Source organism: Rhinolophus sinicus, linkage group LG05 (genome assembly GCF_036562045.2).
Source record: "Rhinolophus sinicus isolate RSC01 linkage group LG05, ASM3656204v1, whole genome shotgun sequence".
NCBI lineage: Eukaryota > Metazoa > Chordata > Mammalia > Chiroptera > Rhinolophidae > Rhinolophus > Rhinolophus sinicus.
In genome coordinates, this window is record NC_133755.1 from 17,757,115 (window position 1) to 17,783,176 (window position 26,062).

Sequence of the window (26,062 nt, forward strand, 5' to 3'; positions counted from 1 at the left end):
TAGTGTGAGCAGGAACTTATTATTGAATCTTGTACCAACTTTCCAACCATTTTACAGATGCAGAAACTGTCTCAGGAAAGTTACTGGGTGGCTTAGCCGGTCACATAACTAGGGTTCATGTACAGGACCACTTGACTTCAAACCCATCTTTCCAGTTTTCTTTTAAAAAGTCATTTTGAGCTTTCGTGGCATCCAGAACCAGTGGGAGAGACAAGCTACACAAATCTAACCAACCAGAGAACAAGGCTAAGATGTTTGTGGGGAACTAGTGTTCAGAAAAGCAATAACAGCACAGGTCTGGAGTCAGGGCCATGGTATTGGGGTTTGGGCTGGTTCCTGAGTGTCATGCGGGGTGTCACGCAGGGTCTCAGCTTCCGCTCCCTGCACAGGAACGCCATGGTGAGGCCAAAAAGGAACACCAACGGAGCCATAGATAGGGGAGTCACCGCTATAGTCTCGCTGGTGGCTGGCTTGGAGACACAGGAAGCAGGAGCCACATGATCTGCAACCTGCTGTCCGCTTCTCTGCCAACCAACCCCACTTGCTAACTGCAATCCGTGCTTGCTAGCTCAGCCACGGCAGTTATATCAGTGACCAATGGCTAACTGGTTACAGCTGATGGCCAACTAGTTACAGCTGTGGCCATCTACTACCCAAGCCAGCACCTCTCTGCATTAGACCGAGAGCCTGGAAACTGCTCTCTGGGACTGTGTCCCCACATTGAGGAAGGGGTGAGCTTTAGCAGATAGTTGGGAGGAGAAGAAGAATCGAAACTTCATAGCTTGAAGAGGAGTGGTGGTTCTGTCTGCAGCACAGCCTGGCGATCCACCTTCACCCAGCAGGGCATTCCTGCTCTGTATTGTTAGGGACCAGACCAAGAGGTGTGGAGGTAGATTCCAACAGAAATAGGAATTCATAACCACAGGCGCAGTTTGAACAAGGGTGGGACAAAGTATAAGGTCATCTGCTCCCCTGGGGCCCTGAGACTTCTCCGGACCTGCTAATATTAACCCTTCCCAGGCTTTCCAAACCCAGCCCCTGACAAGTTCTCCCTCACATATCTGGAGGACTTGGTTGATTGGAAAAGAGTGTCATGTATAGAAGCCTAGAGCTTCAGGTACCCTTCTTGGGCTAGTTGAGCAAGTCAGAGATGATTTTCCCACTTGGGAATCTGTCACACACATTCCCACAGCACTCACAGAACCTCGTCCTCAAGGGGAAGCAGTGCTTGCTGCCGAGGCGCATACGCATCCTACTGAGCTGCGAAGTGGGGGGAGGTGTTTGCCCTGAGCCTTCCTTTGGCTTCCTAATCATAACACAGCTCTAAGTTGACTAAGCTTTTTGCCCTACAATCAGAGATGAGATCTTGCACCGGGAAATAAAAGATGCTAACAGCAAGAAACAAAAACGGCCCTTTAAACAAAGTATCCATATCTGAGCCCGTTTTATATCCATTGAGAAACAATTTTATAGGCTCTGTGTAATTATTAACCACAAGAAGTTTTTTTAAAAGTTACCTGTTCTCCTTTCTTCCTGAGAGATTTAAGAGATTTGATTTATTTTTTTTTTGGACAAAAGTTAACATGGCTCTAGAACTTCACAAATACTAACATTCTTTTCGACTAACTTTTGGATGAACCCTTATGCTCCCTGTGAAAAGAGGTCTGACCTAACGTGTTTGCTTATTATCATTGCAAAGTCATTTCCCCCAACTCTTCACTGCTTACCTTCTTGAAGAAGAAAAGCCCTTCAAAATAGGCATCCTACCTGGAGCTCTGCCACCTTCATCCAATTCCTGCCTCTTAACACTAACAGGCTGCAGCCATGGGCAAGGCAGTGCACCTTAGGGCTTTAAATTAAACAGGAAGAGTTGGAAATTCCCGGTGTAACAATGACAGGCATCTGTAATTCTGTAACAACATCCCTTAGACTGGGTGACATTGGCTGGTGGAGGCGTGAAGAATGAGCACCCGGAGGAAATGAGAGCCGTGGGAAGACTAATCTGGCAGCAGCATCTGGAAAAGATAGGGCATAGGAGCCGTCCGTCCCATCACCAGGGAAGCCAATTATGGATTGGCACTAGATGCAGATGATGGGTGAAGAGGGTCTGGACTAAGAGATAGGAATGGATGTTATAAAATAGTAAGGATAGGAAAGAGTGAAAAAGGACTACGTGGTGTGGGGCCTTGAGGTCGGGAGAAAGAGAACTGATGCAAACCAGAGAGCCAGTTTGCGGTAAGAAATGATGGATTCTGTTTGGGCATGATATTGTCAGCTGCTGTGGGACATCTATAGGGAGATGTCACGCAGATAATGAAGCTGGGGAAACGGAGCGAGGTGCAACAGAGAAGCGTGTGGCATTTATATGTGATAACAGAAGTGGCACAGAACGAGGTGCTTTATTCACTCATATATCCCAAGCACCTAGAGCAGCATCGAGCACATAGTAGGTGCTCAATACATTTGAACATAAATAGCTTTGTGGCATAAGGTGGACACCAGGTTTCATGAACTTAGTGAGGGACTGATTTAGAGGTTGCCATCATTTGCCAAGAGGCAAGGGAAAAAGGTGTTGGGATTGGGTCTGAAAGAGTCTAGAAAAGGTTGGAAAAGTTGTGATGAATCCAGAGGAGGTTAATGAAAGGGCCACCAAGTAGGGCTCCAGGGGACGCTAGACACTGAGTTTGTGGTAGGGTTGGTTAGGCGATGTCCAGAGCAAGGCCTTGGGCAGGCATGTCCCCCACCCTGGAGGACCCTAGAAGTATCAATTACTTCCTCCTGGAGAGGCCCCTGGTCAGTTATCACTAAATACTGCTGCAGATTTGCTCTGGGGCGTCAGCTCATAAGGCACTGGCTTGTTAGCCCGTTGGTGGGAGCCTGGGGACTAAGAGAGCACCTGGGCTTTGTACTGACCCACATCCATTTATTCACCATCTTTCCATCCATTCTTCCCTTCACCAACAGTCGGTCCTGAGCACTTATGCAGGGCCAGCCTGTGAGCGAGCCGCTGGGAAGGCAGACATGAGGAAAGCGGTGCCTTCCCTCAGGGGCACACTCCCCCATCACCACGCTTCCAGAAGTGCTGTGTGACTATGTCATCCATCTGGATCCAAACCCTGCTCTGGTGCAGCAGGTGGGCGGGAGGGACGGGCACAGGGCGATCTCTGGGCAGACTTCACAGTCAGAGAAAAGCAAGTTTGCTATGGTAGGGTCTCAAACCTGCTTATTTTGGTAAGCTTTAACTGTATTTTATTTCCTGGCTTTCGTTCCCTTTTGTTTCTCCCTAAGTTTTTGGCTACAGTCCTTTTAAAATTTATAGTCTATTTTGGTTGAGCCAAAAGAAACAAGAGACTGGAATTGAATGTTCAGACTGTTTGGGTCAGAGAGAAAGTCAGGTAGTAAACGCTCGTACCAGGTGCCATAGGCACAGCACCAAACAGGAGAGGAAAACAGAAGGGGTGTACCTGGTGACACCTACACAGTGCTTTCCTGTTCTATTCTGGGAAGGCTTTATGTTTTAAGAATGGAGACTGTTGAGAGAGATGCAGCAGAAGGGGAAGTCAGAGAAACTCGAAGCAGGAGAAGGACGCCATGTGCCATTACTGGCTTTGAAGATGAAGGGGACCGGGACCTCAGCCACACAACCGCGAGGCACTGAATTCTGCCAACCACCTGAATGAACATGGACGTGGGTTCTTCCCTCGTTGACTTGAGACACCTGACTTCAGCTGTGCGAGACCTTAAGCAGAAGACCCGGTCACGCTGTGCTGGGCATCTGACCCACAGGGACTGAGATAATAAATGTGTGTTTTAAGCTGCTAAAAAAAAAAAGAAGGAGGAGGAGGAGGAGGAGGAGGCGGAGGAGGAGGAGGAGGAGAAGAAGAAGGATGGAAACTGTTTCCTACACGGAGCCTGAAACCTTTCCCTAGGAGCATAGTTCTAAGCAAGGGTAGCGGAGGCTGTTGATGGCTGTACTTTCCTTCTCCCCAGTAATGAGGCACCCACTTAGGAACGGACCAGAAAGTCTTCCAGTAGGCATGGGAGTTCTGGTGCTGGAAGGGAGGAGGCCATGACATGTGCCTTTCCCAGGGTGGCCACCATGACCTCTAGACTGGTGCCCAGTGCAGAGAATCAGCCCTGACACAGGAGACCTGTTCTCTGAGTGAGCTTTGCCCAGGCCTGGTGGGGGCTGCTTCCTGGGGTGTCAGGATAGTCAGGGAGCAGTGATGGGGGCTGGGACAGAGAGACGCCAGGGAGTGAGGTTAAGAGAGAGGCACGGGCTCTGCCAACCCCAGTCTTCCTTCCTACCCATTCTCCACGCATACTTTCTCTCTCCCACCCTGCCAACAGGGTTCACTCTGTCTGTGGGATCATGTGTGATCTCAGCCGCATCCACAGCCACAAGCTCTGCTCCACAGAGGCCTGGGAACTACCTAGAAGCCCCCCCCCCCCCCCCACACACACACATTCCCAAAGGTACTGACCAGTGCTGGTGGGATGGTCCTGGAGCTCATGGCAGGGACAGGGAGGCCCTGGGAATTCCCGGAGTCGGGGATAAAGAACTCTTCAACTATAAAGAAAACTCCCTAAATGCAGTTCTCCACAGAGGTGGGAGAATCTGCCAGGCAGAGGGGCAAGGGCTTTCTCATCCTGACTGGTTCTGGGATTCCCTCCAGAGCCTTCTGGCGGCCGCTGCTGCAACCATGGTGTGGGCCTCAGGGGGGCGCTGCTCCCCGACAGTGGCTCGAGGCCGCCTGGATGGACCCACAGCTCCTCCTGTAGACTGGCCTGCACTGAAGTGCCCGAAGGGGCACGGTCACTGGAGGGAGTGGACATGGCTTTATCACCCTGTTCTTCCTCTCGACCCCAGACAGACTGCTCCCCTGACCCGCTGGGTCCTCAGCCCTCACCCCTTGGACAGGAAGGTATCCCTTCCCTGTCAGCTGGACCAGCAACGCCCCAGGTAAGCAGCACAGTGAGAAGGACGGGGCCTGTCCATCTGCCCAGATGTCCCCAGGCCCAGTCTCCTTACCCACCCATTCTGGGTTTTGTCTGGCTCCTTGGTCTCACAGCTCTTGAACACGCCTACAACTGCACTTTCAGGATGACAAACCTGTCTGCCTCCTTCCTGACCGCTTCATCCTTCTCTGGCTCTCCCTTTCCTCTGGCCCCTCTCTGCCTCACAGGCGGCCCTCTCCCCTCTCCTCCCTGGTTAACCAGCTGTGTAATGAGCTGCCAGGGCTGGGCTGATGGATGAAGGGCCTTCCGTTGCTCTGCAATTCCTCTGCCCCATTTCGTTCCCCTCCCCTTTCCAGCCTCTTCTCCTCACCCCTCCCTCCACCACATATTTTATCATCAGGGAAGGGCTCCAACAGAGAAAGGACTTCTGGCTAAGCCAGTGGAGGAGGTGGGTTGGGGAGATAATAGGGTTGGTGCAGGCAGCTCCTGCAGATAAGGATTTCCTGGGCTCCCTGGGAAGTGCCATATGAATAAGGGAGAATGCTCCAGATCCTTCCCTGACAGAGCCATGCCTGGAGGGGGTGGGGGGCATGAAAGAACCACAGGGGACCTAAAGCAGGGAGAACTGAGTTTGAATCTCTGGTAGTTATTAGCTGCATGACCTTGGGCAGGTAAGCCTCAGTTTCTCCATCTGTAAAGTGTGGATAATACTTTTTTAAAACCTACCTCACAGTGCCTTGCACCAAGTATAAGCTCAATCAGCGCTGGCTCCTGCCCCTGCTGTCGGGGTGCTGGGCCACCCTGTTTCCCTGAAATCTCTCCCTGGTATCCTGGATTCCACCCAAAAGCTGACCCTTTCCTATACCAGGCACAGTCCCACCCACAATGTAATGTGGGCCCTCTTTCTACAACTAGGAAGGCTGGAAGGCAGCCAGGTTACCAGTGTCAGTAGAGGCAGAACCAAAGAGCCGGAGGTCAGGGCCCCAGACCGGGCGTGCCAGCAGCAGCATGTTGCTGAGACAGGGGCCAGGAAAGGTTTGCTGAGACTCAATCAGGCAAGAGCTTCAAAGTGGCCTGAGGGAGCCAGAGCCCAGCTCTGCCCCTGTCACTTGCTGGGTGACCTTAGGGAAGTCCTTTTCCCTCTCTGAGCCTGTTTCCTCTTCCTCATCTTGCAGGAGGAATGGATTACACGCTTTGTGCATCTTTCTGCCTTAAACAGTCTGTTTCCTCCCCTGCAAAGGGACCCAGCATTGTGCACACTGGGCTGGTTCTCGTTTTCTCCACCCTCCATTTCCTCATCTCCCCCACCCCCACCTACTGCTTGGGGCCTGTAATCAATGAGACGTAAAATGAGAAAGTCTCAGGAACTAGCAAAGCATGGAGAGCAGCTGGGGCAGCCTCGGAGGCTCTGAGTGGGATGGACTGCCAGCCTGTCACCTCGGCCCAGCCTCCCATGCCTGACTCAGGCCTTCAGGCCAGTAGTGACTCACCCAGCCTGGGCCAGGACCCCCAGCTAGAGATCATTGTGGGAAGCCCTATTTTCAACTAGTCCATAGGCCTCACCTTAAAAAGAGTAACGTGTATTGACATGGAAAGATGCAGTCAGGACGTACGGCTGGATCATAAAAGCAGGTTATATGATTAAGTCATCCCATTTACGTTAGTATATAGGTGTTCATACATAGATAAAAATATGCACAGGGAGACTCCAAACTGAATGCAGCTATCTCGGGGAGTAGGTAATAGGGAAAACACTCCCTTTCTACTTTACATACTTTTCCTTTGGTGGACCCTTAAAATAAGCATATATTTATAATATGGTTTTATAATAAAAAGGAGATAATTTTATAATAAAGATATTTCCATTATGGGCGGGAAAGCCTTCACTTGGGGCTGGAATTTCATCAACCTAGTGTGAGAAGGCCAGTAAACCCCTGCTGAGCTAAAGCACTAGATCTAAAATCACAACACAAATAGTTTGATTTTCAAAAAGAAAAAATCAACAATCCCTTAATGACTCTGGTTTGTAAGCTCCAATCTGACAAAATACATGATTCTTAAGGCAAAGGGGGAATAATTATAAAGGGGACGTTGGTGCCCGCAGTCCATACCTGGATTCGGGGTGGGGCAGTCAGGGCTGAGGGCCCCCCCACACCCCGGCACCTTCCACAGCTTGAGAACCAAGTCCACACCAGCATGTGACCCAACCATTCTCCCCAAAAGGATGCTGCTTACCTCCGACCAGCCCGAGGCCACTGTGGCGCCCGGGAACCTTTAGGAATGACTCTCTAGGATCCCTTGGCTCCTTGCCTTCCAGTTTTCTCCTGCCACCAAGCCCAGGGCACGTGGGGACTCCCGCTGAGCCAAGGACCCAGGCTCGAGCATTCTGTCCTTGGGGAAGGTGGTAAAGGGCCAGGCAGGTTTTCACCTACATCGGAATGGCTATTTGAGGGTGGAGAGGGTGGAGGAACTGGGAAGGAGATGGCTGTGGAAGGTCCCTTGGATGGTGGGATTCTGTCAGTGCCCAGACGACTGTTTCTATGTCCCCCTCCTGAGGAGTCAGCACAGGGGCTGAAAGGAGGTGCAGTTAGACACAAGTTTATTGGTGGAGCTGCGGCCGAGTTGTCCCTCTCTCTGGGATAGCCGAGGGCACAGCACCAACAGAGGGATGGACACAGACCCCCACACGGACACATGGATAGTGCAGACTCACAGAGACCATAGCACAGCCACACAGGCACAGGGACACATAGGCCACAGCACCAAGAAACGCATACACACACACACACACACGTGCACACACAGAGAAAACCACAAGGCCAGAACACACCGACAAAGTGCGAGCTTTGGGGCTCCTGCATAGACAGAGCGAGGGCCATGTGGGGAGGGGCCCCTGCTGACCTCCCCCAGGCATAGGCACACCGACAGCACACAGATAGGCAGATGCCCCAAGCCAGCCAGGCTGCCACACAGACAAATGAACTGCATGGAAAGGATGCTTGCAGCTCCCCAGACTGTGGGAGAGCAGGGAGCACGGGATTTCCACACCCCCCCACTGCACTGATTCCCTGCTCCACCCGACTCCCGACCCACTCCCCCCCACACACGCTTTGGTCTTGCCCACTGGGGCTGAGGGCTGGGGAGCTGGCAGGTGGAAGGAGGGGGAGAGGAAGGGGTAAGAGCCCAGCTCTGCCCTTTCTCCATGAGAGTCCAGGGCTGAGCCAGAGCCTGGCAGTGGGCAGGGCCAGCTCAGGACTGGGGGGGCTCCCGGCAGCGCAGGCACTGGGCCATCTCAGGCTGGTACTGCTCGACCTGCAGGGTAGAGCTGGAGAATCCAAACCGAGAGTGGAGCTGGGATGTGGCTTCAGCCAGGACAGCTTCAGGGTCCGCTGTGGCGTCTGTGGGAGAGTGATAAGAAGGAGCAGGTTCCCAGGGGAGTCAGGAGGCAGGCAGGGGTTGAGATAAGGACGGGTGAATGGGCACCCAGGGGCTTGCACAGCATTAAAGCCCGGCTTCAATGGGGAGCTTTATTTGCTTTCTGTATTGTATGAAAAGCGTAAAAACATCAAAGAAAAGGTTGGAGAGACTCACGCCCAATCGGCCATGCTAACACACTATAAACTGTTTTTATTTTTCTACTCTCTTCTGTTCTTTGAGTATCAATATACAGCTGTCTTTCAGCAGCCATACCACCCAATTTTCCAGGATAATCCAGATGTTAAATATTCTGTCCCATTGTCCCTCTAGAGCTACCATCAAATATCCTACAAAGTATATTTTTGGCATCCAAATTGCATGCCTCTGATTGCTTCTTGCATCTGGAAGAAACTGAAAAATCCTTTGTCAGCTTGTGAGTCACCATATATATTTTTAATAGCTGAATCATAATGTAGATATAATTTTATATTCAGCTTTTTTCTCTTAGCATTGTACCATAAACATTTTCCCTAGTTGCCACACAGTCTTCGTAATCATCATTTTTAGCAGTTATGTGATACCCCATTGAGGGGGTGCTGGAACTTACCTACCGGTATCCCATCCCTAGACCTGTAGGTACTAGTGATCCTGTAAAGGGTAAAAGGTGCCCTTCACTACTTCAGGGAGGGTGAAACCTCCCCTAGAACACCCTGTCCAGGGCTTTCTGTCTCCAACCAGCATGTGTGTGAGAGAGAGAGACAGACAGAGAGACAGGGAGAAGGACAGAGAGACTGAAACAATCCCTGTAATTCAGGCTATGTTCCTATGTTTGCAGGGGGAGGGGAAGAGACAAGTGTTTCTAGGAAGTAACTGGCTGGGGCCAGTGTGGACTCACCGATGGCCAGATGTGCGGAGGCAACGTGGTAAGTGAGCGTAAGGGACCAGAGATGCAGCTCATGAGTTGCCCGGACTCCTGGCACTGACAACAGTGTATCCCTCACTGGCTCAAACCCCACATTTTTGGGGGTACCTACAAGCAACACACACCAAGCCTTACTTTTGGGGCCGCTCCTGCCCTGGGGCAGCCCCCACCAGACTCCCCTTCCCTTATCCAGCACCTGCTCACCCTGTTGACCCCCATAATTCACCCTATGCCTGAATCCTCCTTCCAGCAATAGAGCCCATGGTCCCAGCCTTCTCCCCACACTGTCTTCAGAGAAAAGAGAGGTACCCCATGCTGGAGTGAGGGGGCCCACAGGGTGGGGGAGCAGTGGCGTCTGATTCACCTTCCATGAGGACGCGAAGAACATCTCGGAGGGTGGGAGCCGTGGACCCAAGGGCACAGATAGAGAAGAGGAAAGTGCTGATGGGGTCAGCTGCCTTGTACTGAGGCTGGAGAGAGAGAGACAGAGACGCCTAAGCCCAGGAACCAGAGACCTTTCAGAGGAAGACCTAGGGGTGTCCTGGACAAACAGGACCTGAGAAGCCCCCAAGAACCCTGTTGAGAGCAAAGGGACCACGACGCTGGGCTGGGAATCCTGGGGAGCTGGGAGCTGGAGCGGGGAAGGGAGACTGTGGGTCCTGGGAAGGAGGGCATGAGCTATGGAGTTGGGGAGGAAGGCTGGGGCAGGCCTAATGGACCGTACCTTGAAGTAGATGAGGATGGAGGCAGCCAGCACCCCAAAGCTCTGCAGGAGATCCCCCAGCACATGGACAAAGGCTGCCCGGACGCTGGTGTTCCTCAGGGGCAGGGGCTCCCCAGGCCCTTCCTCCAGTGGCGCATACTCGGCCCCCCTGGACCCATGGCTGTGGGGGGGCCCAGCCTGGTGCAGCACAAAGGCCATTCTGAGGGGGAAGCAGAGTGGCTCAGGCCAGGCATTCTGCTCCCAGCCTCCTCTGCCCTATTTCCACACCTTCCTCTCACCTTCCCAGGAGCTCTTTCTCTGCCTATTGTCTCCCTATTTTCCCAGACCCAAGAAGAAAACAACTTTGTCCAAGAGAGACAGATAGTGCAGCCTAGGGACAAGAATACAGCACTTGGTGACAGAGATGTGGATTCAGATGCTGGTCCTGCCACTTAAATAGCCATGTGGCCCTAGCAAGTCACCTGGTCATCTCTCAGGCTCTTTTTCATTAAGTATTCTAGGGGTGACACAACCCACCTCCTGGGGCGGTTGTAAGCTTTAAATGAAATAATACTGACGAAAGCCCCCAGCAAGACTGGCTACCACACAGGAGGCCTTTAACAAGTGTCTGTTAACTCTGCATTGTAGGTCTCTACCCCAGTCCCTTTGCAGGCATCCCCAGAGCAGACAGCTGAGAACTGTGTGTGCGTGTTGCGTGTCTGTCGGGGAGGGAAGGGCCAGCTCTCTCTCCCAGCCTGGAGGACCCCTTGCCCTGAGCCCTACATGGCGCCCGCTCCACACTGGAACGTACAGCAGATTGGCACAGACGGCGATGCTGGCGGTCAGCAGCATGGCGCCCCCCTCGATGTGGTAGTCGCTGTGCAGCAGGCGGATGAAGGCCAGGTACAGGAGGATGCCCGTGACCATCCAGAGGGAGATCACAGAAGCCAAAGCCCCCAGAGTCTCTGCAGGGGGAGACAAGCTATCAGAGACCTTCCCGGGACCCTACAGGTACCCTCTGGCAAGACTGGAGGGTCACCGGGTCATACAGGGGCCTTACCTGAGCGGTGCCAGCCGAAGGTCATGGTGCGGGTGGCTGGCCGGGTAGAGAGCCAAAGGGAGAAGAGGCTGCCCATCATGCTGCCCACATCTGCCAGCAGGTGGGCTGCATCGGTCATAATGGCCAGGCTGTGTGCCAAATACCCACCTGCAAGGGTAAATAAAACGATGTGGTCTGGTTCCGCAGGGTATGTGCATGGGCATGGAAAACAGAGGGAGGGGAACGTACACCAAAATGCGAACTGTGATTTTTCTCTGGTGGTGAGACTACAGATAGTTTTTCTTTCTTTCTTTTCACTCATCCATATTTTCTAGTTTTTCTACACTGACATATTTTAATAACAAGGGAATTCGGCTTTTAAAAGACCAGTTTGCACTGAGAAGACAGCCCTGGACCGCCGGGCCTCGCCGTGAACTCCCCTTGGTGCTCGCTGTCCCTCACCCTCTCCCACTCCTGGACTCTTCAGCACCCAACTTCTCCATGCCAGCCATCCCCATCTTCTCTGTATCTGCCCCCGGGAACATCCCTGGGACTCTGCGTGGAGAGTGGCAGAGGCAGGTTGCAGTAGATGCGGTTGGAGGAGCTGCTCTCCTACTTACCGACCACCTCCCCGGCCATGAAGACACAGCACACGGCACAGGCGGCACACAGCTGCCTCTGCGCCTGCAGCCTCTCAGGGGTGAGACCCGGCTGTGGCAGGGGGTCTCTGTGGCAGTGGTGGGAGGGCATCTCCACAGGTTTGGGCTCCTCAGGAAAGGGCTCTGAGGGATCTGTGAAGAGACTGAGGCAGACAACATGGTTCAGCTGTGGCCTGGCCCACGGGCTGACCTGCTCCTCATTTTCAGGTCCCGGGTCCCGCACACTGGCTTCTTCAGATGTGGCCCATCTCTTGCTCCTTCCCAAGGCCTGGTCAAACCCCAGACCTTATAGACAGAGGGCCACACCAGAGGTGGGGCCTGAATGAAGAGCTCAGATCCCAGCCTCCCTTTTCCTCTTATACACATTTCACAGCTGCAAAGCACCTTAGAAATGTCTAGTCTGACACTTTATTAAAGAGATTAGAAGTATGAAGCCCAAAGAGGGAGAGGACTTTTGAAGGCCACACGGCTAGTTAGTGGTAGACCTGAGACTAGATTCCAACCAAATGAATTCATTATGATAGGTTCCATAAGGGATACAAAACAAGCAAATCACCAAACAAAATCCTTTCTGATCTCTGGGAGCTTTTGGAGGACAAGACAAATGTGTACCTGAATACATACTATGGTATGGAACAGGAGGTAGCTAGTATTGTCACTAAAGCAAAGTGCTATCAGGGCTGAGCTAGAGATGCATTGATTCTAATGAGAAACCAGGGAAACAACTGAAGGGGGCACCATGAGAAGGGCCTGGACGGATGGGGAGGATTTCGATAAAGATGAGGTGAGCATGTCCGGCAATGTGAAGGGAAGGTTGCGTGAAAATGTGAAGTGGGACTTGGCCCATGAACCTGGCCCTCGTGCCTCCTTCCCAGACCCATCTCCCGTGCCTCCACTCCCAGATCCTTCACCTGCCCTCTCTGGACATGCAGCTGAAGTGTGACCCTTTAAGGGAGGAGTGGAATGTTGGCACCCAAAAAGTCTGAGGTCCTTTCTGGAACAGAGAACGAGTGGCCAGATTCTAGAGCAGGGTTGTCATGGGGAGGATGGCATGCAGACTGCTGTGGCTGACGATGGTAGCCACACGTTCGCTGGACCTCAGTCTGGCCACAAGCACACAGCAGAGGCCACCATAAGTGTACAGTGCCATAGGCCTCCCTTGACAAATGGGGCTGACGGCCTCACCTGAGGATGCCAGAGGCTGAGCTCAAGCTAACTGAGTTTTAGGTCCATTCTGGTCCAATTCCCACCTTACTATGATCCAACCTGAAACCCCAGCAAGGACAGAACCCTCCACAGAATAAATAGACCTAAATAGAAAAATACAGTCCTAGAAATACACATGGAAGCGTGACAAGAATACCCATGAGGGAAAATGAAGGCTCCAGATAGAAACACGATCACAGCAGCCAAGTGGAGAGGGGTGCCCAGGGCCTTCTGGCTGAGGAAAGCTCTGCCAAGGGGGTGAACTGAGGTGTGAGGGAAGTGGCGGGGGGCATTTGGTGCTTGTAGAGAAAATTCATGTGCTGGTAGGTAGATTGATTTCTTGGAATTTCCTTCCAAGCCTTAGAATCTGGCTGTGTGTGATTCTAGGTATTTCCAGAGGAGATGGGGAATGAGCGTGGCTTTGAAACCCAGCCTCATTCTCCATGAGCTGTGCCAGGCAGTGTACACATGCTTAAGCCCAGTCTAGGGGGAGAGACAGATGTGTCTCAAATGACATGTATGCAAGTAGAGGCTCGGGCCATGAGGTTATGAACAAAGGACTTTAGAGCACAGGCGAGGGAGTGACCAGCTCTAATGGGGGGTGAGGAGAACTTCACAGAGGGAAAGATGTATAAGACGAGACCTAGGTGCAGAAGGGGAATCCAGACACACGGAATGACAATGGCAAGATATGCAGCTTGGAATTTATGTGAGGAACCAGGAGAAGGGCTGGGGAGGAAAGTGATAAACTCAAAGGAACATAAAGGAGATACACTGGCTGATTTAACAAATCTTTCCTGAGCCCCGAGATGACCTTGCTGATGTACAATTGTGTCTGGGAGGAAGAGAGAAGAGGAGATGGAGGGGTCCCAGAACAGACCAGGCACCCTGCACAAAATTTTAGAGGAGGTGCAGGTAGGTAGGGAAGAGCCTCTTTCAGAAAATACTGCAGGATTTGGTGACTAATGGGTCATATGAGAATGAAGATGAACTGGGAGTCAGAGACGCGGGTCTGGAGAGAAAACAGGCTGGGTGGCTTTGGGGCCTGGGCAAGATGCTTTCACTGGTTCTGTAAGGCTCAGGGCAGCCAGTCACCAAGGTAGCTCCCCATCAACAGGCTGCTTCCTTTTGTTCTGCATGAATCGGGCACTAAAGAACCTCATGGTTGGTGTGTGGGTTTGTGTGTGTGGAGGAGGGTATTACATGCTGTTTGGAGAGAAGGAAAACGAGTTTTCTCTTCCTGGCCCTCTGACTCCCCCAACAAGAAACAAAAAATAATATTGAGTGGGGTAGAGAGATGTCGGGAGGGGAGACCGCCTAAAGCAGAGTCAAAGGCTATGTGAAGGGATGCCAGGGCCATGGCTGGAGCCCCCACAGCTGCCCACATCTGCAGTCCCCTGCAGGAAGGAGTCAAACGAGAGGTCTTCCCTCCCTTTGCTCATCCATTCCCCCACCCCCACCCCCCAGGTTTACAGCCCCCACCCAGAGAAAGAGCCAGAAATGCACAGAGTCACCACATACACAGACACCAAATACACAGAGACAAAGGGAGAGAGGCTGGGAGGGAAACAGAAAGATTGGGAGAGATGAGCAAAGAGACAAACGGACAGTCAGGTAACAGACAAAATGGCCAGCGGAGGTGGCCAGAGAGGGCCTGGCGTGGCTGCTCCGAGAGACAAGGCGGACAGAGCTTGCGGGCGCCAGGCGCCGGAGGCCGGCGGGACACGGAGGCGGTTCTTCGGCCGCCCCCGGCCCGCTGTCCCGGCCGCTCCACGAGCCTCATTTCACACCTCGCCGCCCCCGGCCCCGTCTGTGCGGAGCCTGGAATACCCCCTGCCGCCCAGACCGCACCTGCTCTTTCCTTGCCACCCCCTCGTTTCCCGGTGCCCGCCCGCCTCCCAGGGGCCTGGAAGACCCGCCTTGGAACCCCGGCCCATCTTTGGCCCGGGAGTCCACAGCTGGCCACGAATGGAGGGGGAGCCCCGAGCTCGGGGCGCGGAGGGAGGGGCCGGGGGACTGCAGATGGGGCTTCGAAGCCTGGGCGGCAAGGTGCTCCCATCGCTAGGGCCCCGAAGCAATGCGGACATCGGGGCACCTGGCACGGACTCCGGTCCGACGGAGGGTAGTCGCTCGTAGGGAAGCCAGACGTGGCGGGGGCGGGGAAGGGGTCAGGAGGCTTGGGGGCCGGGACCGGGAGCTGTTTCGCCCGACCGGGAGAAGGAGGGTGGCTGGGAGGAGGCGTAGCGAGCTATTGAGCGGCGGGGGTCGGGGCTGACAGGCTGGGCGGGCGGGAATCTCTGTGCGGCTGCAGGGGACGGAGCCGCGCGCCACGAAGCCGAGGGATTCCAGGTGCGCTGGGGCAGCCGGCCGGGGCCGTGCCGAGGAAGACAACGAAACGGAAGGATGGCAGTAGTGTGGCGCCACCCCCGACCGAGGGCTGGCCCAGGTCTGTCTTACCTCTTCAAACGCAGGCCACCACCAGCGCCGCCGCGGTCCCGGGGGCTCACCAGGCGAGTAGTCTCCAAGCTCCCCTGGGCGGGAGAGGGCTCCATGACCCCGCGGCCCCGACCGTCTAGACCCCACCGAGGGAGGGCGAGGTGGGGCCGGCCCTTGCCAAGTCCAAGTGGCCAGTCGACTCCCAGACTCCCCAGGGCCACCAGAGTGGAGGTAACTGCAGCGACTGTGGCGCCGAGAGTCCGAACTGCAGATCCCGCGGATGCTGGAGCCCCGCCCCGTGTGGGGCGAGCTCCCTAAACCCCGCCTCCAGGCTCCCGGGTCTCTCCCTCACTCCTAAACCCCGCCCCTGTAGCCCTACCCCTATAGCCAAAGCCCCATTGCCCTGCAGCAGAGCCAGTTGGGGGCGGCCAGAGTCCTTCGCGCCCCTCCGGGTTCTGGAGAATGCCTCATCTCCATAGCCCCGCCCATCTGTGGACGAGCCCCGCCCCCACCCAAGCCCCGCCTACCAGTTCCAAGCGAAGCTCCCCAAACCTGGGGACCTCTTGGACCAACCTTCACCGAAGGATCACTGCCCCTTTTATGCCCTAATGACTGTGTTATCCCCCTCCGCCACTCCGTCACCTTGTGGCCCCAGCCCCCCACACGGAGGCAGAAACAGGTGTGGATCCATTACCTATCTCGAGGGAACCAGAAAGAATGTGGGGCGAGCAGTGTGATACATCTGGGAGAATTCCAGGGACTCCGGCCAGAAACCACTCTGTGGAGGATGTGGGGTCAGAATTCGTGAGCAAAATCTGCTGCCAAGCACTGTACCGTTCATTAACATTTATTTTTATACAGAGACATTGGATGACAAAAAGCTTCCTGCTCTCCTTCAATCCATTATTATCCCTATTTTTTGGATGAGTAAACTGAGTCCTAAAGAAAGAAGTATCCAGGGTTATACAGCCGGTGAATAAAGGGCTGGGACTGGGGACCCCATCCTCTTTCCCTCTATGGTTCAGGGTGCCACACTAGTAATTAAAGAGAGTGCCAGTCTTGTAACTCAGAATTCTGGGGCACCTGGAGGAGGGATGAGCAGCGCCACCTCTCTGGGGTCACAAGCCATTGTTCCTGGAGGGAGGCTGCGATTAGCTTGCCAGCAGAGGATTCCTTACCTGGAACCTGTAGCACCTTCCCGGTCATTACCTCATTTCGCCTCATTTTAACTGAAGCCCAGGGAAAGGAGTGACTTGCAGCCAAGTCGGTGGCCGAGTCTGGAGTTGAAGCTTCAAATGCTCAATGCTCTCTGTCCCTCACACCTACCGCCACTGTAGAATGAAAGGGGGTGGTGATTGGATTGTGCACTCCAAGCTGTGCCATTCTATGATGCGCAGGGTCGGTAAGAGGAGGGGAAAGAGTGAGCATGAATGGGGAAAAGTGGAGAATGGGTGTGGTTAGTGCGCCCCGACAAGAAACCTATCAACCTCGCCTTTCAGTCATTGGGAATCCTGAACTTAGGGATATTCTTATTTCAAACTATGAGACTGCGTGTGCACTTCCAAAAACAAACAAATAGACGAACAAAAAAACCCGGAGCATGTGCCAGATGGAGTGATTGGAAGTGATGGGGTTAACCCGGGAGAGCTTCGCAGAGGAGGTGAGGCTTGAACGGATTAAACAAGCTAGCTGGGCGGCGGGCTGGCTGTTCCGGCGGGGGAGAGTGCGGCTTGTGCCAAGGTTTGCGGGCGGCGTGTGCGAAGGGATCGTACTGCGCCGGGTAGCCATGCGGCACCGAGGAACCAGAGGGGTCTGCGTGCGCCCTTGGCGCCGCTCCTCCACCCACGCCGCGCTAGGGGCCTATGCCAGCCTTTCCCTGACGCCCTCCTCCTACTCCACGCCCAAGGCCCAGACCAAAGTCCACGTGAGGCTAGGGGACAAGGAAGGGGGTAGCTTTCCTCTAACCTCCCTTAAAGGCGTGGGGCCTCAGGTCTCTCCTTGGGTTTTAGGGGGCAAACTGAGGAAGTGAGAGGGGAAGCCACCAGCCAAGGTCACGTTGTAGGTCCGTGTCAGAGCCAGCGTGTTACTCCTGTTCCCGCCCTCCTATGCCAGGGCTGGGGACACATCTCGCCTGGCGCCGTCGGTTTTCAAAGCTCTGCACCTCCTGGGGCTTTCTGTGTTCTGAGAGCCTCAGAGCTGGGACGCGAGGGGACACCGCGCACTCTAGGGCTCGGATGTGGTAGCCTCGTCCGAAGTGGTTGGGGCAGGCGAGCTTGAGAGTAGGAAGGGGGCCCTAAACGGGGTAGGGGCTTCTTAAGGCACGTGGGGCCCTAAACGGGGAAGGGGTTTCTTAAGGCACGCCTCAGCCAATGACAGGAAGGGGTGTGATAGTAACAACAATGGCTTCCTCCGCGATTTCCCTTCCTGGGCAGTACACAGCGAGCGAGCGAACATTAGCTTCGGGTACCCCGGAGGGGGCGCAGATGCTGGCACGTGCCCGCCCTGTCGGCGGGTGGGGAACCAGCAAGCCGGGAAGGGAAAGGGGCATGAGAGCAGATGGATTACAGGGCTGCCCTGCGCCGAGGCTCCCTGGGTGTCGGGCCTTGCAACATGCTACCCCCGGAAGCGGGGGACACTGGCGGGGAGAACATCAACAGTTGCCTTTGCTTGGAAATTTATGCAAGAAAAGCCTGGCAGCGAAACAGACTGCTTGCACCTGTTTCTCAAAGAGCCATTAAGTGGCCGAGTGAAAATCTTTGCAAAGGGTCCTCTCGAATGCCGGGTCTGAGGAAGGCATTCTGCACCTGACTAGGAGCTAGGAAAATTATGCAGCAGTTAGAAGGAAGAACAGCTTAGGGCTGGTGCCCTACATGGAACTGTAGTCTTGTAAGAACTATTCATTCAACATTTCTGAACACTTATTTCCTGCCATGCATCTTGCTAGCATAGCTGGGGATTCCTGATGAACAAGATAGATGTGTTCCCTACCCTCCTCACTTTAACTGGATTGCAAGAGATTTCTATTCTGCGGTTTTGTTTTGTTGCTACTGACTTACCCACATGCTCTTACTGCCTGTCTTGTCCTGCCTCAGGTATCAGTCTTCCCGAAAGTGAGTCCTTAGGCCACTCTTAGTCCCAAAGGCCTGATGGAGGCAGGAAGCCCTGAATGTTCCAGGACAGGTCAGTGCCAACTTCCCGAGCAGAGGATGGCAGAGCAGGTCAGAAAGAGATTTCAGGGGGAACCCAGGCTGGACCAGTTCCTCTTGGAGAGAAGGAGAGCAAGGCCCAGCGTTGAGATCAGGATTTAGGCTAGGCTAGAGATCTCAGGCACAATTTGGAATCCAAGTATGTGGGCAAAGATTAACACTTGAAAGGTCCAAGCCAGGCTGAAGGGTGTGTGCTCCATTCTCTGCTCAGGTGTTACCTCCAGGAAGCCTTTCCTGACGCCTCCCAGCGGGGCTATGTGCCCCTACCTGGTGCTTTCAATACCCACTTTGCTTACGTGATGGTAGCACTCACCACATTGTTAGGAAATCATTTGCTTATCTGTCTCCTCACTAGAGTACAAGCTCCCTGAAGGCAGGAATTGTCTTCCTCATCACTGTGTCCCAAGCACCCCCTAGTGGCTGACACATCGTTCTTGCTAAAGTCATCCCCAAAAGGAGGGGCCAGTTGTCAGAGTGGAAGCAGGATGGAGGAAGTAGGATTTTAGCTGGAGATAGAATCCTTCCATTTGCTCAGGCTAGAATCTTTAGTTAGAGTCATTCTTCACTCCTCTATTTTCACCCCACATCCAATCTGTCAGCAAATCCTGCTCCCACCCTGTCCAAACCAGCATCATCAGTCTTCTTGATGATTGCAGGTAGCCTCCTAGGTTGTCTTCCCTTTTCTACTGTTATTGCCCTAGAGCCTATTCTCAATCCAGTGTCTAGGCAACATAGGCCAGATTTTGTCACTCCCCACTTCACTCACTGTCAGCCACAGGCCTTCCACTGGCCTACAAAGCCCTACACAATCTAGCCCCCTCTGACGGCATTTCTTACTACTCCGACTTCACTCTCCAGCTACTCTGGCCTTTCTGCAGGTCCGACAACACACGAGGACCTTTGCATTTATTCATCTCTCTACCTGTACCACACTCTGCCAGACGTCTTCACAACTCACCTGAGGACCTGCTTCAGGTCTGGCTCAAATATCACCTTCGCAGGCCCTCTCTGCTTATCCTTTTAACAACTGCAACCTCCCCTCACAAATTCTCTATCTCTGCCCCTTGCTTTATATTTCTTCACAGCCAGTATTACTACCTAACACACTATATATTTTACTTATTTTATTTACTGTTTATCTCTTCCCACCAGAATAGAAGCACCACAATGGCAGAAAGTTCTGTCTGTGTTGTATGCTGCTGTATCCCCAGCACCTAAAACAGTGTCTGGCACCAATGACAGCACCCAATAAATATTTGGTGAAGATATTAATGAATGTCTGTCTTCCACACTAGGCTATAATCTATGAGAACAGAAAAGAGTTTGACCAATTATCATTGTAGCCAAGGTACTAGGCATACAGCAGTGCTTAATTGATATTTGTTGAGTAAGTGAATTGATTCATGAAAAGGACAATTCATGAGGAGAAATGGTGTGAGAGCAATGATATAGAGGTGAGAAAGAACAGGAATAATTAGGGAGAAAAAAGACCAGTCTGATTGTTATGGAGTGTTTGTTCACTTCAGGGCAATAGTAGACAGTAAGTTTAGAGGGGTGAGTTAGAATTAAGTTGTAGAGTTCATTACCAGATTTTAAAGGTTATTTTGCATCCCGTAGCCTATGACCAAAGGAGTAGCAATGATGGAAGCACTGCTTTACGAACATTGATCTGGAAGTAGTATCCAGGATGAGACTGGCAGTGGGGAGAACAGTCAGGAGGCGAGGACAACAGTCAGTGTGACAGGGAAATCCTTTAACTGCGGTGCTTCAAGGTTGTGGGAGCTGAAAAGGGGGACAAGTAGGAGGCATTAAAAAAAATTAATAGGACTTTTTGGACTGAATTTGGAGGAATTAATGAGTCCACAGCCCAGTGCTGTTTGGGTTTTGAGCATCATTACCTTGGAAATAGTCATAACATTAATATAGAGAAACCAAGAGGAACAAGGTTGGGGGCAAGGTCATGAGTTCAGATTCTAGAGAGGTTTTGAGGCAATGGGAGGCTGGCATGCAGATGACACTAACGTGACTCTAAAGCATAGTGGTGACAACTGAAGCCATGGGTATAGACTGGTTCTCTGAAGAAGACCGGAGGGAGCACAACAGGAGCTTAAACACCAAACCACATAGAATAACCATAGCCAGGAGGTGAGAGGAAGAGGAGCCAGGAGGGGAGACAGACAACGTAGCGGAGATGGAGGAGGAGAAGAACCAGAATGCTGCAGAGTCGCAGAAATGAAAAGACTTGAAATTGGTGGAGTTGAACAGAAGGGAGATCTCAACTCATGATCTTGGCCCCAAACTGGTTGTTCCTCTTGGTTCCTCTATGTATGTTAATGTTATGACTATTTCCAAGGTAATCGTGCTCAAATCCCCAACATCCCTAGGCTGTGGACTCATTATTTAAGGTCCAAACCACAGCCTGACATTTTTCACATTATTTAGTCACATGGCCTGAAATTCTACCAGTTATTCCTTTTGTGTTAGTAAGAACTAAGCAGGTGCGGTATTACAGTCTTTCTTGCTATAAGCTGAATTACAGTGTTTTAATCAGATTGCTTTCCACTAACCCTTAAGGATGATATCATTTTAATAGTTCTTATTAGAAATGTTGAAAGGAGAGGAAGTGAGCGAGGTAATTTTGGAGCTCTGACTGCTTGGGGAGCACTACTGGGGATATTTTGGACTGCGAGTGGGCAGCAAGAGGGTACTGGATAGAGGAATGAGAAAATGAGGTTCTAACGGCTGAGAGAAGGATGCAGAAAGGGATGGACAATTTGCATCTTCTGAGAGGAAAAATCCTGATTTTCCCCTTCTTCCCAGACATAAAATGAAAAGCAACTCCTCTCTTTACAAAATTGGGAGGAGACAGGATAGAAAGGATGATGACGATGACGACGACAATGATGACAATGACGATAAATGATAAATGTGCAAAGCACTGTTCAAATTAAATATTTCATCATCCTAATGACCCGAAGAGGTAGACACTATAATCTCTATTTTACAGGTGAGACAGGTGTGCCCTGTTAGCCCATCCTTAGGTCTGAAGAGTCTGAGGTTGCAGGTCAAAGAGGACAGGGGAGTGGAGCAGGCTTTCTAGCTGGTAGCCCTCCCCTTCCTGCCCCAACATGTCTGCCTTGGGAAGACAAGCAAACAAACTGGGCCAGCGGTGGTTTTTGGTCCCATGTAGTAGGAGGTATGCCTTCAACTGGGGAGAGAGAGAAAGAGGGACATTACCTGACATCACCCATGAAAGGAGGGGAATATCAAGTACAGCTTTGGTCTCTCACCTGGATTCTAAAGAGACCTGTGGTATATGAGGAACAGACATGGTACAGACACTGAACTTGGAGTCAGAAGACTTAGATTTGGACCTCACTGATTGACTTTGAGCAGGTCAATCCTTCTCCCTGGGCTGCACTTTCCTCAATTACAAAATGAAGGCACTGGATTGAAAGTGAAATAGTCTCCGAGGTCCCTTCCAGCTTGAAAACTGCACAATTCTAGAGCCTGGTGGTTGGGTATGACAAATTATGATCTCTCTCCCACTGCATATGTTTGAGAGCATGATGTTTTGGGTATAAATATGCCAATGTCTGCTGTCTGGGTGCATTCCAGCTATATGACTAAAAATTTAGTTGTTTGTGGGTAAATAAGGCATGATTCTTTGTTTTCTCCAGGAGAGACCAAATGGCTCTGTGAGGTAGTAAACGAGATCCCCGACTCAAGGTAAGGTGGGAGCACAAATGTTTCCAGAAAAGGGTTTAGTCTGTAACCATTCTTTAGCATAATTATTATTTTCTCTATTATTTTTACAACCAAATCTAATTTAGTCTGGACATCAACCCGGGGAAATGACACAGGTTTTTACAGAAGAGGGAAACGAGACTCAGATTAAGTGACTTGTCCTAGATCAGCTTGTTAGAGCCGGAGCCAGAACTCAGGTGGAGGACTTCTGACTCCTGGCTGTGGGTTCTTCCTAGTTCTGTGCCGGGTGTTAGAAGAGACCCTGTGCATAGGAAACAGAGTGTGGGGACAGAGCCAGGAGTGCAGTTTCCAGGCTCTCGCCCTCACGTGGAAAGGTGCTCACTAGGGTAGTAAATGGCCATCAACTGTGATTGGATGGCCATCAGCTGTGGCTAGTTGGCCATCAGCTGTAACCAGTGAGCCATTGGCCACTAATATAATTGCCATGGCTACGCTAGCAGCAAATGGGGGCTAGCAAGAAGATGGTGGCTGAGATGGCAAGCATGGATTGCAGTTAGGAAGTCGATCAGTTGGCAGGCAGAAAAGTGGACAGCAGGTCGCACGTTGTGTGAATCCAGCCTCCAGTGAGACTATAGTGGTATGACTCCCCTACCTATGGCTCTGTGGGTGTTCCTTTCTGACCTAGCCACATCCTGCATTCTTATGTGGGGAGCGGGAGCTGAGACCCTGCAGGCCGCCCCGCACGACAGAGTCAAAGGGGGTCTGTTTCTAGGTGAAGGCAGAGTGGAGAGCCTCTGGCCAAGGATACCAGGCCCACTTGCCTGCTCTAGTCACAGCTCTGCAGCCTTCTGGCTACAGCATCATTTCAGTCAGAGTAGAGGCTCAGAAACTTAAAGATAATGGCTATTTCAAGCTCCACAAACTATAAATAGAATTAATTAGAATGTCAGAGGGCAATGATAAGAAGTAATAACATTCTGGAGCTTCTGGCAAGATGGGAAGGATGTTTACTAATTCTTAGCACCTTATTTGCCCTCTTTCTCAGTGCTCACTTTTATAAAGCAGGGATGTGATCAGACTACCTCTCAGGGTTGTTGTGAGGATCAAAGGAGATAATTAGATAAAAGTGCCTCTGAAAAACCACACCAAAGTTTGTTGGTTTATTCAACCAACCAACATTTATTGAACACCTACAACATCCCAGGAAGAACTGGAAGAAGACGAAGACAAACAAGAAACAAGGAGCTCATACTCACCATGACCATCTCCCTATTTCCCTCTTTCTCTTTACGTCATGTGTCTCTTCTTGTCTAGGACCACATGAGGAAAGATGGGCCCTGTAGTCTTGTCCAATGCCTCGGAGAACTCTTGCTGCGGCCAAACTTCTGCGCCTATATTGGACCAGCAGAGGGTTCCCTCTGCTGTAGCTCATTCAACAAATCATTAATTCACTTACTGCAAACCAGGCATGGTTCTAGGTGCTGGAGATACTACACTGGTGAACAAACAGACAAGGTCCCTGCCCTCTTGGAGTTCCTTGTCTGCCGGGGAAGGAAGACCTGAGACAAACCAACATGCAAATAAATATATATTCACAAACCATGGTGAAGGTGTTATGAGGTGTGGAGAGAGGAGTGGAACTTCATTTAGAAGGCTTCTCTGAGGAGGCACAAAGCTAAGATCCACAAAGGATGAGAAATCCTGGGGAGGAGCCACATGGCCAAAGGCCCTTGAAATGGGGAGGAACACGGCGTCTTCAAAGAACTGACAGAAAAAGTGTGGCAGAGACCAGAGCAAGCAAGACAGTCATACTGGATAGAGTGGGAGTAAGAGGCGGGGCTGGTGACGCTAGGCCTGTAGACTGAGGTATGGAATTTGCTGTAAGTGCACTGCACTTCTAATGCCTTCTCTTGTTGCAGTGCTAGTGAAAAAATAACTTGAGTTGTTCTGCTAGTTCTGTCGTCCTATGATGGTGATGAAAAGTTGGTAGTTAGGGAAATCTGGCATAGTACAAACCACCAAAACAACTATCAGCTTTAGCTCCTTTACTTTAAGTGACTAACCTCTAAACTCATCTGACCCAGAACCTATGAACTTGGTTGGTGATGCTAAAGATTTTCATCCCCACCCCCTATATTGATCACAGACCTACAGAAATATGTTAATTCATGGTCACTGTCCTGTTGCACATGGACTCCTTAGTTACTTTGCTCAGATGGCTCACATCTCTTGGGACAGAGTACTTACTGATTTACCACTTAAAACCTTGAAGGGGAGGTAAATATGCATGAATAACTGTAAAAAAAATAGAGTGATAAAAACCACTAAAAGATAGCGGAGACATTATTGAATTAATAAAGCTCTTTCAATTACATGTTATAGGAGCCACCGAGTGCTTCACTCTAAAGAAAACCATCACGAAGTGATAAATTATATTAGGTTGGTGCAAAAGTAATTGCGGTTTAAAAGTTTTAAAATAATTGCAAAAACTGCAATTACTTTTGCACCAACCTTATAAGTGGTGCAAATACTACCTCCTGTAGGAGATCACAGAAAGTGGGGTCAGGTGGAGGTAGGTGCTCTCATGTACTGCAGGTGGGGTGGAAATTTGTTAGGGATGGAAATTAGTACTTTTGGTTCCATTCTGGGAAGAAAGTTAGCAATGTGGATCAAGAGCCTCAAAAAAATTCTCTTTGAACCAATAATTCCACTTTCAGGAATTTAACCCAAGGCGGGGGGAAGGAGATTTATTTTAATACTTACAGGTAATAAATGGTTAGAAACAACTTCACTAGCCAATCTGGATTACATAATGACATTATGGTACATCCTCATGATATAATAGTATTTAAAGGAAGTTTCTGAAGAACAGTAGTGACTTTCGGAAATGTTCAAGATGTTGTTTTAAAGAAACGTGCAAACTAATAGTTGCAATATAATAGGATAAATGCTTTGACAGAGTAAGGTGGAAGCAACTTGGGGAATAAGAAGGAAGGATTCCCAGGAATACTGATGTTTGAGATGGGTCTCAAAAGACCTATAGGAGTTTCCAGGTGGAAGGGAAAGAAAGGACCTAGTGAAGATCCCTAAATTCTGAAAAAGAAGACTGGGAAAGCAATACACCTCTTGAGAAAGGCGTGTAGCAACCATACCTCTGAAACAGCCACGTTCTGCAAGCGCATTATCTTTCCTTAATGAGTCACGAGCCAGGACGGTTATCAGATGCGTGATCCCCTCCCACTGGAGTAGCAGGGATTTCCTTGGAGGCTGCACCCACAGAAAAGGCTGAAAAGGCTGCAAAAGACGCCAGGCCGCCCTTGGCCACTGGTGCCTAGCGAATCCCTACGCTCAGGCTTCCTGCGCACGAAATAAGTCCCAGGGCCCACGTAGCCTCACCGCCCAGACCTTCCGGTGGCGCCAAAAAATGACCCGGAGGGTTGATGCAGTGCGCAAGCGCAGTGGGCCGCTGGACCGCGGTGGTGTGAAGTTTCACACCCTGGTGGAGCCTGTGTAAGGCCTATATCTGCGACTCCGAGGTACAGCGCCAGGTCGGATGGGGAGTCCTCACAGCCAGAGGGGATCTGGGGAGACAGATCCTTCCCCTATGAACTTGCTGCCTTGGTTCTGCTGGGCCACAGCCTCCCAAGCTCTCCCTACTCTCTGGGTCTTGCTTCTTGTTCCCACAGCTATCTTTTTCCGCTTCCTTCTTCACCCCTCTGTTCACCCCACTGCCCCGTTTCTGAGCAGGGGCTGGGATAGGTTGAGAGGGGAGGCTGGGAGAAGAATAAAGTCTCCGGCCTCGCTTGT

General features: G+C 51.6%; 1 protein-coding gene across 1 annotated transcript; it reads right to left on the bottom strand.

Annotated features, from left to right (window-relative positions):
• Positions 1 to 7,541: 7,541 nt before the first annotated feature.
• On the bottom strand, positions 7,542 to 15,798 carry SLC30A3 (solute carrier family 30 member 3). Its single transcript, XM_019735393.2, has 8 exons — positions 15,363 to 15,798; positions 11,661 to 11,842; positions 11,062 to 11,208; positions 10,813 to 10,966; positions 10,023 to 10,221; positions 9,663 to 9,768; positions 9,272 to 9,406; positions 7,542 to 8,357 (listed from the first exon to the last, which is right to left on the bottom strand). The coding sequence occupies exons 1-8, from the start codon at positions 15,455 to 15,457 to the stop codon at positions 8,209 to 8,211; spliced, it is 1,167 nt and encodes a 388-aa protein (XP_019590952.1). The 5' UTR covers positions 15,458 to 15,798; the 3' UTR covers positions 7,542 to 8,208.
• Positions 15,799 to 26,062: the final 10,264 nt, after the last annotated feature.

Coding starts and splice junctions, on each gene's coding strand:
- SLC30A3 (XM_019735393.2), bottom strand. CDS start 15,457: ATGGAGCCCTCTCCCGCCCAGGGGAGCTTGGAGACTACTCGCCTGGTG. Junction 10,222..10,812: donor GCCGTCTGTGCCAATCTGCT/GTACGTTCCAGT, acceptor CTTCCCCCTCAG/AATGGCCTTTGTGCTGCACC. Junction 9,769..10,022: donor CCATCCTCATCTACTTCAAG/GTACGGTCCATT, acceptor CTCTCTCTCCAG/CCTCAGTACAAGGCAGCTGA.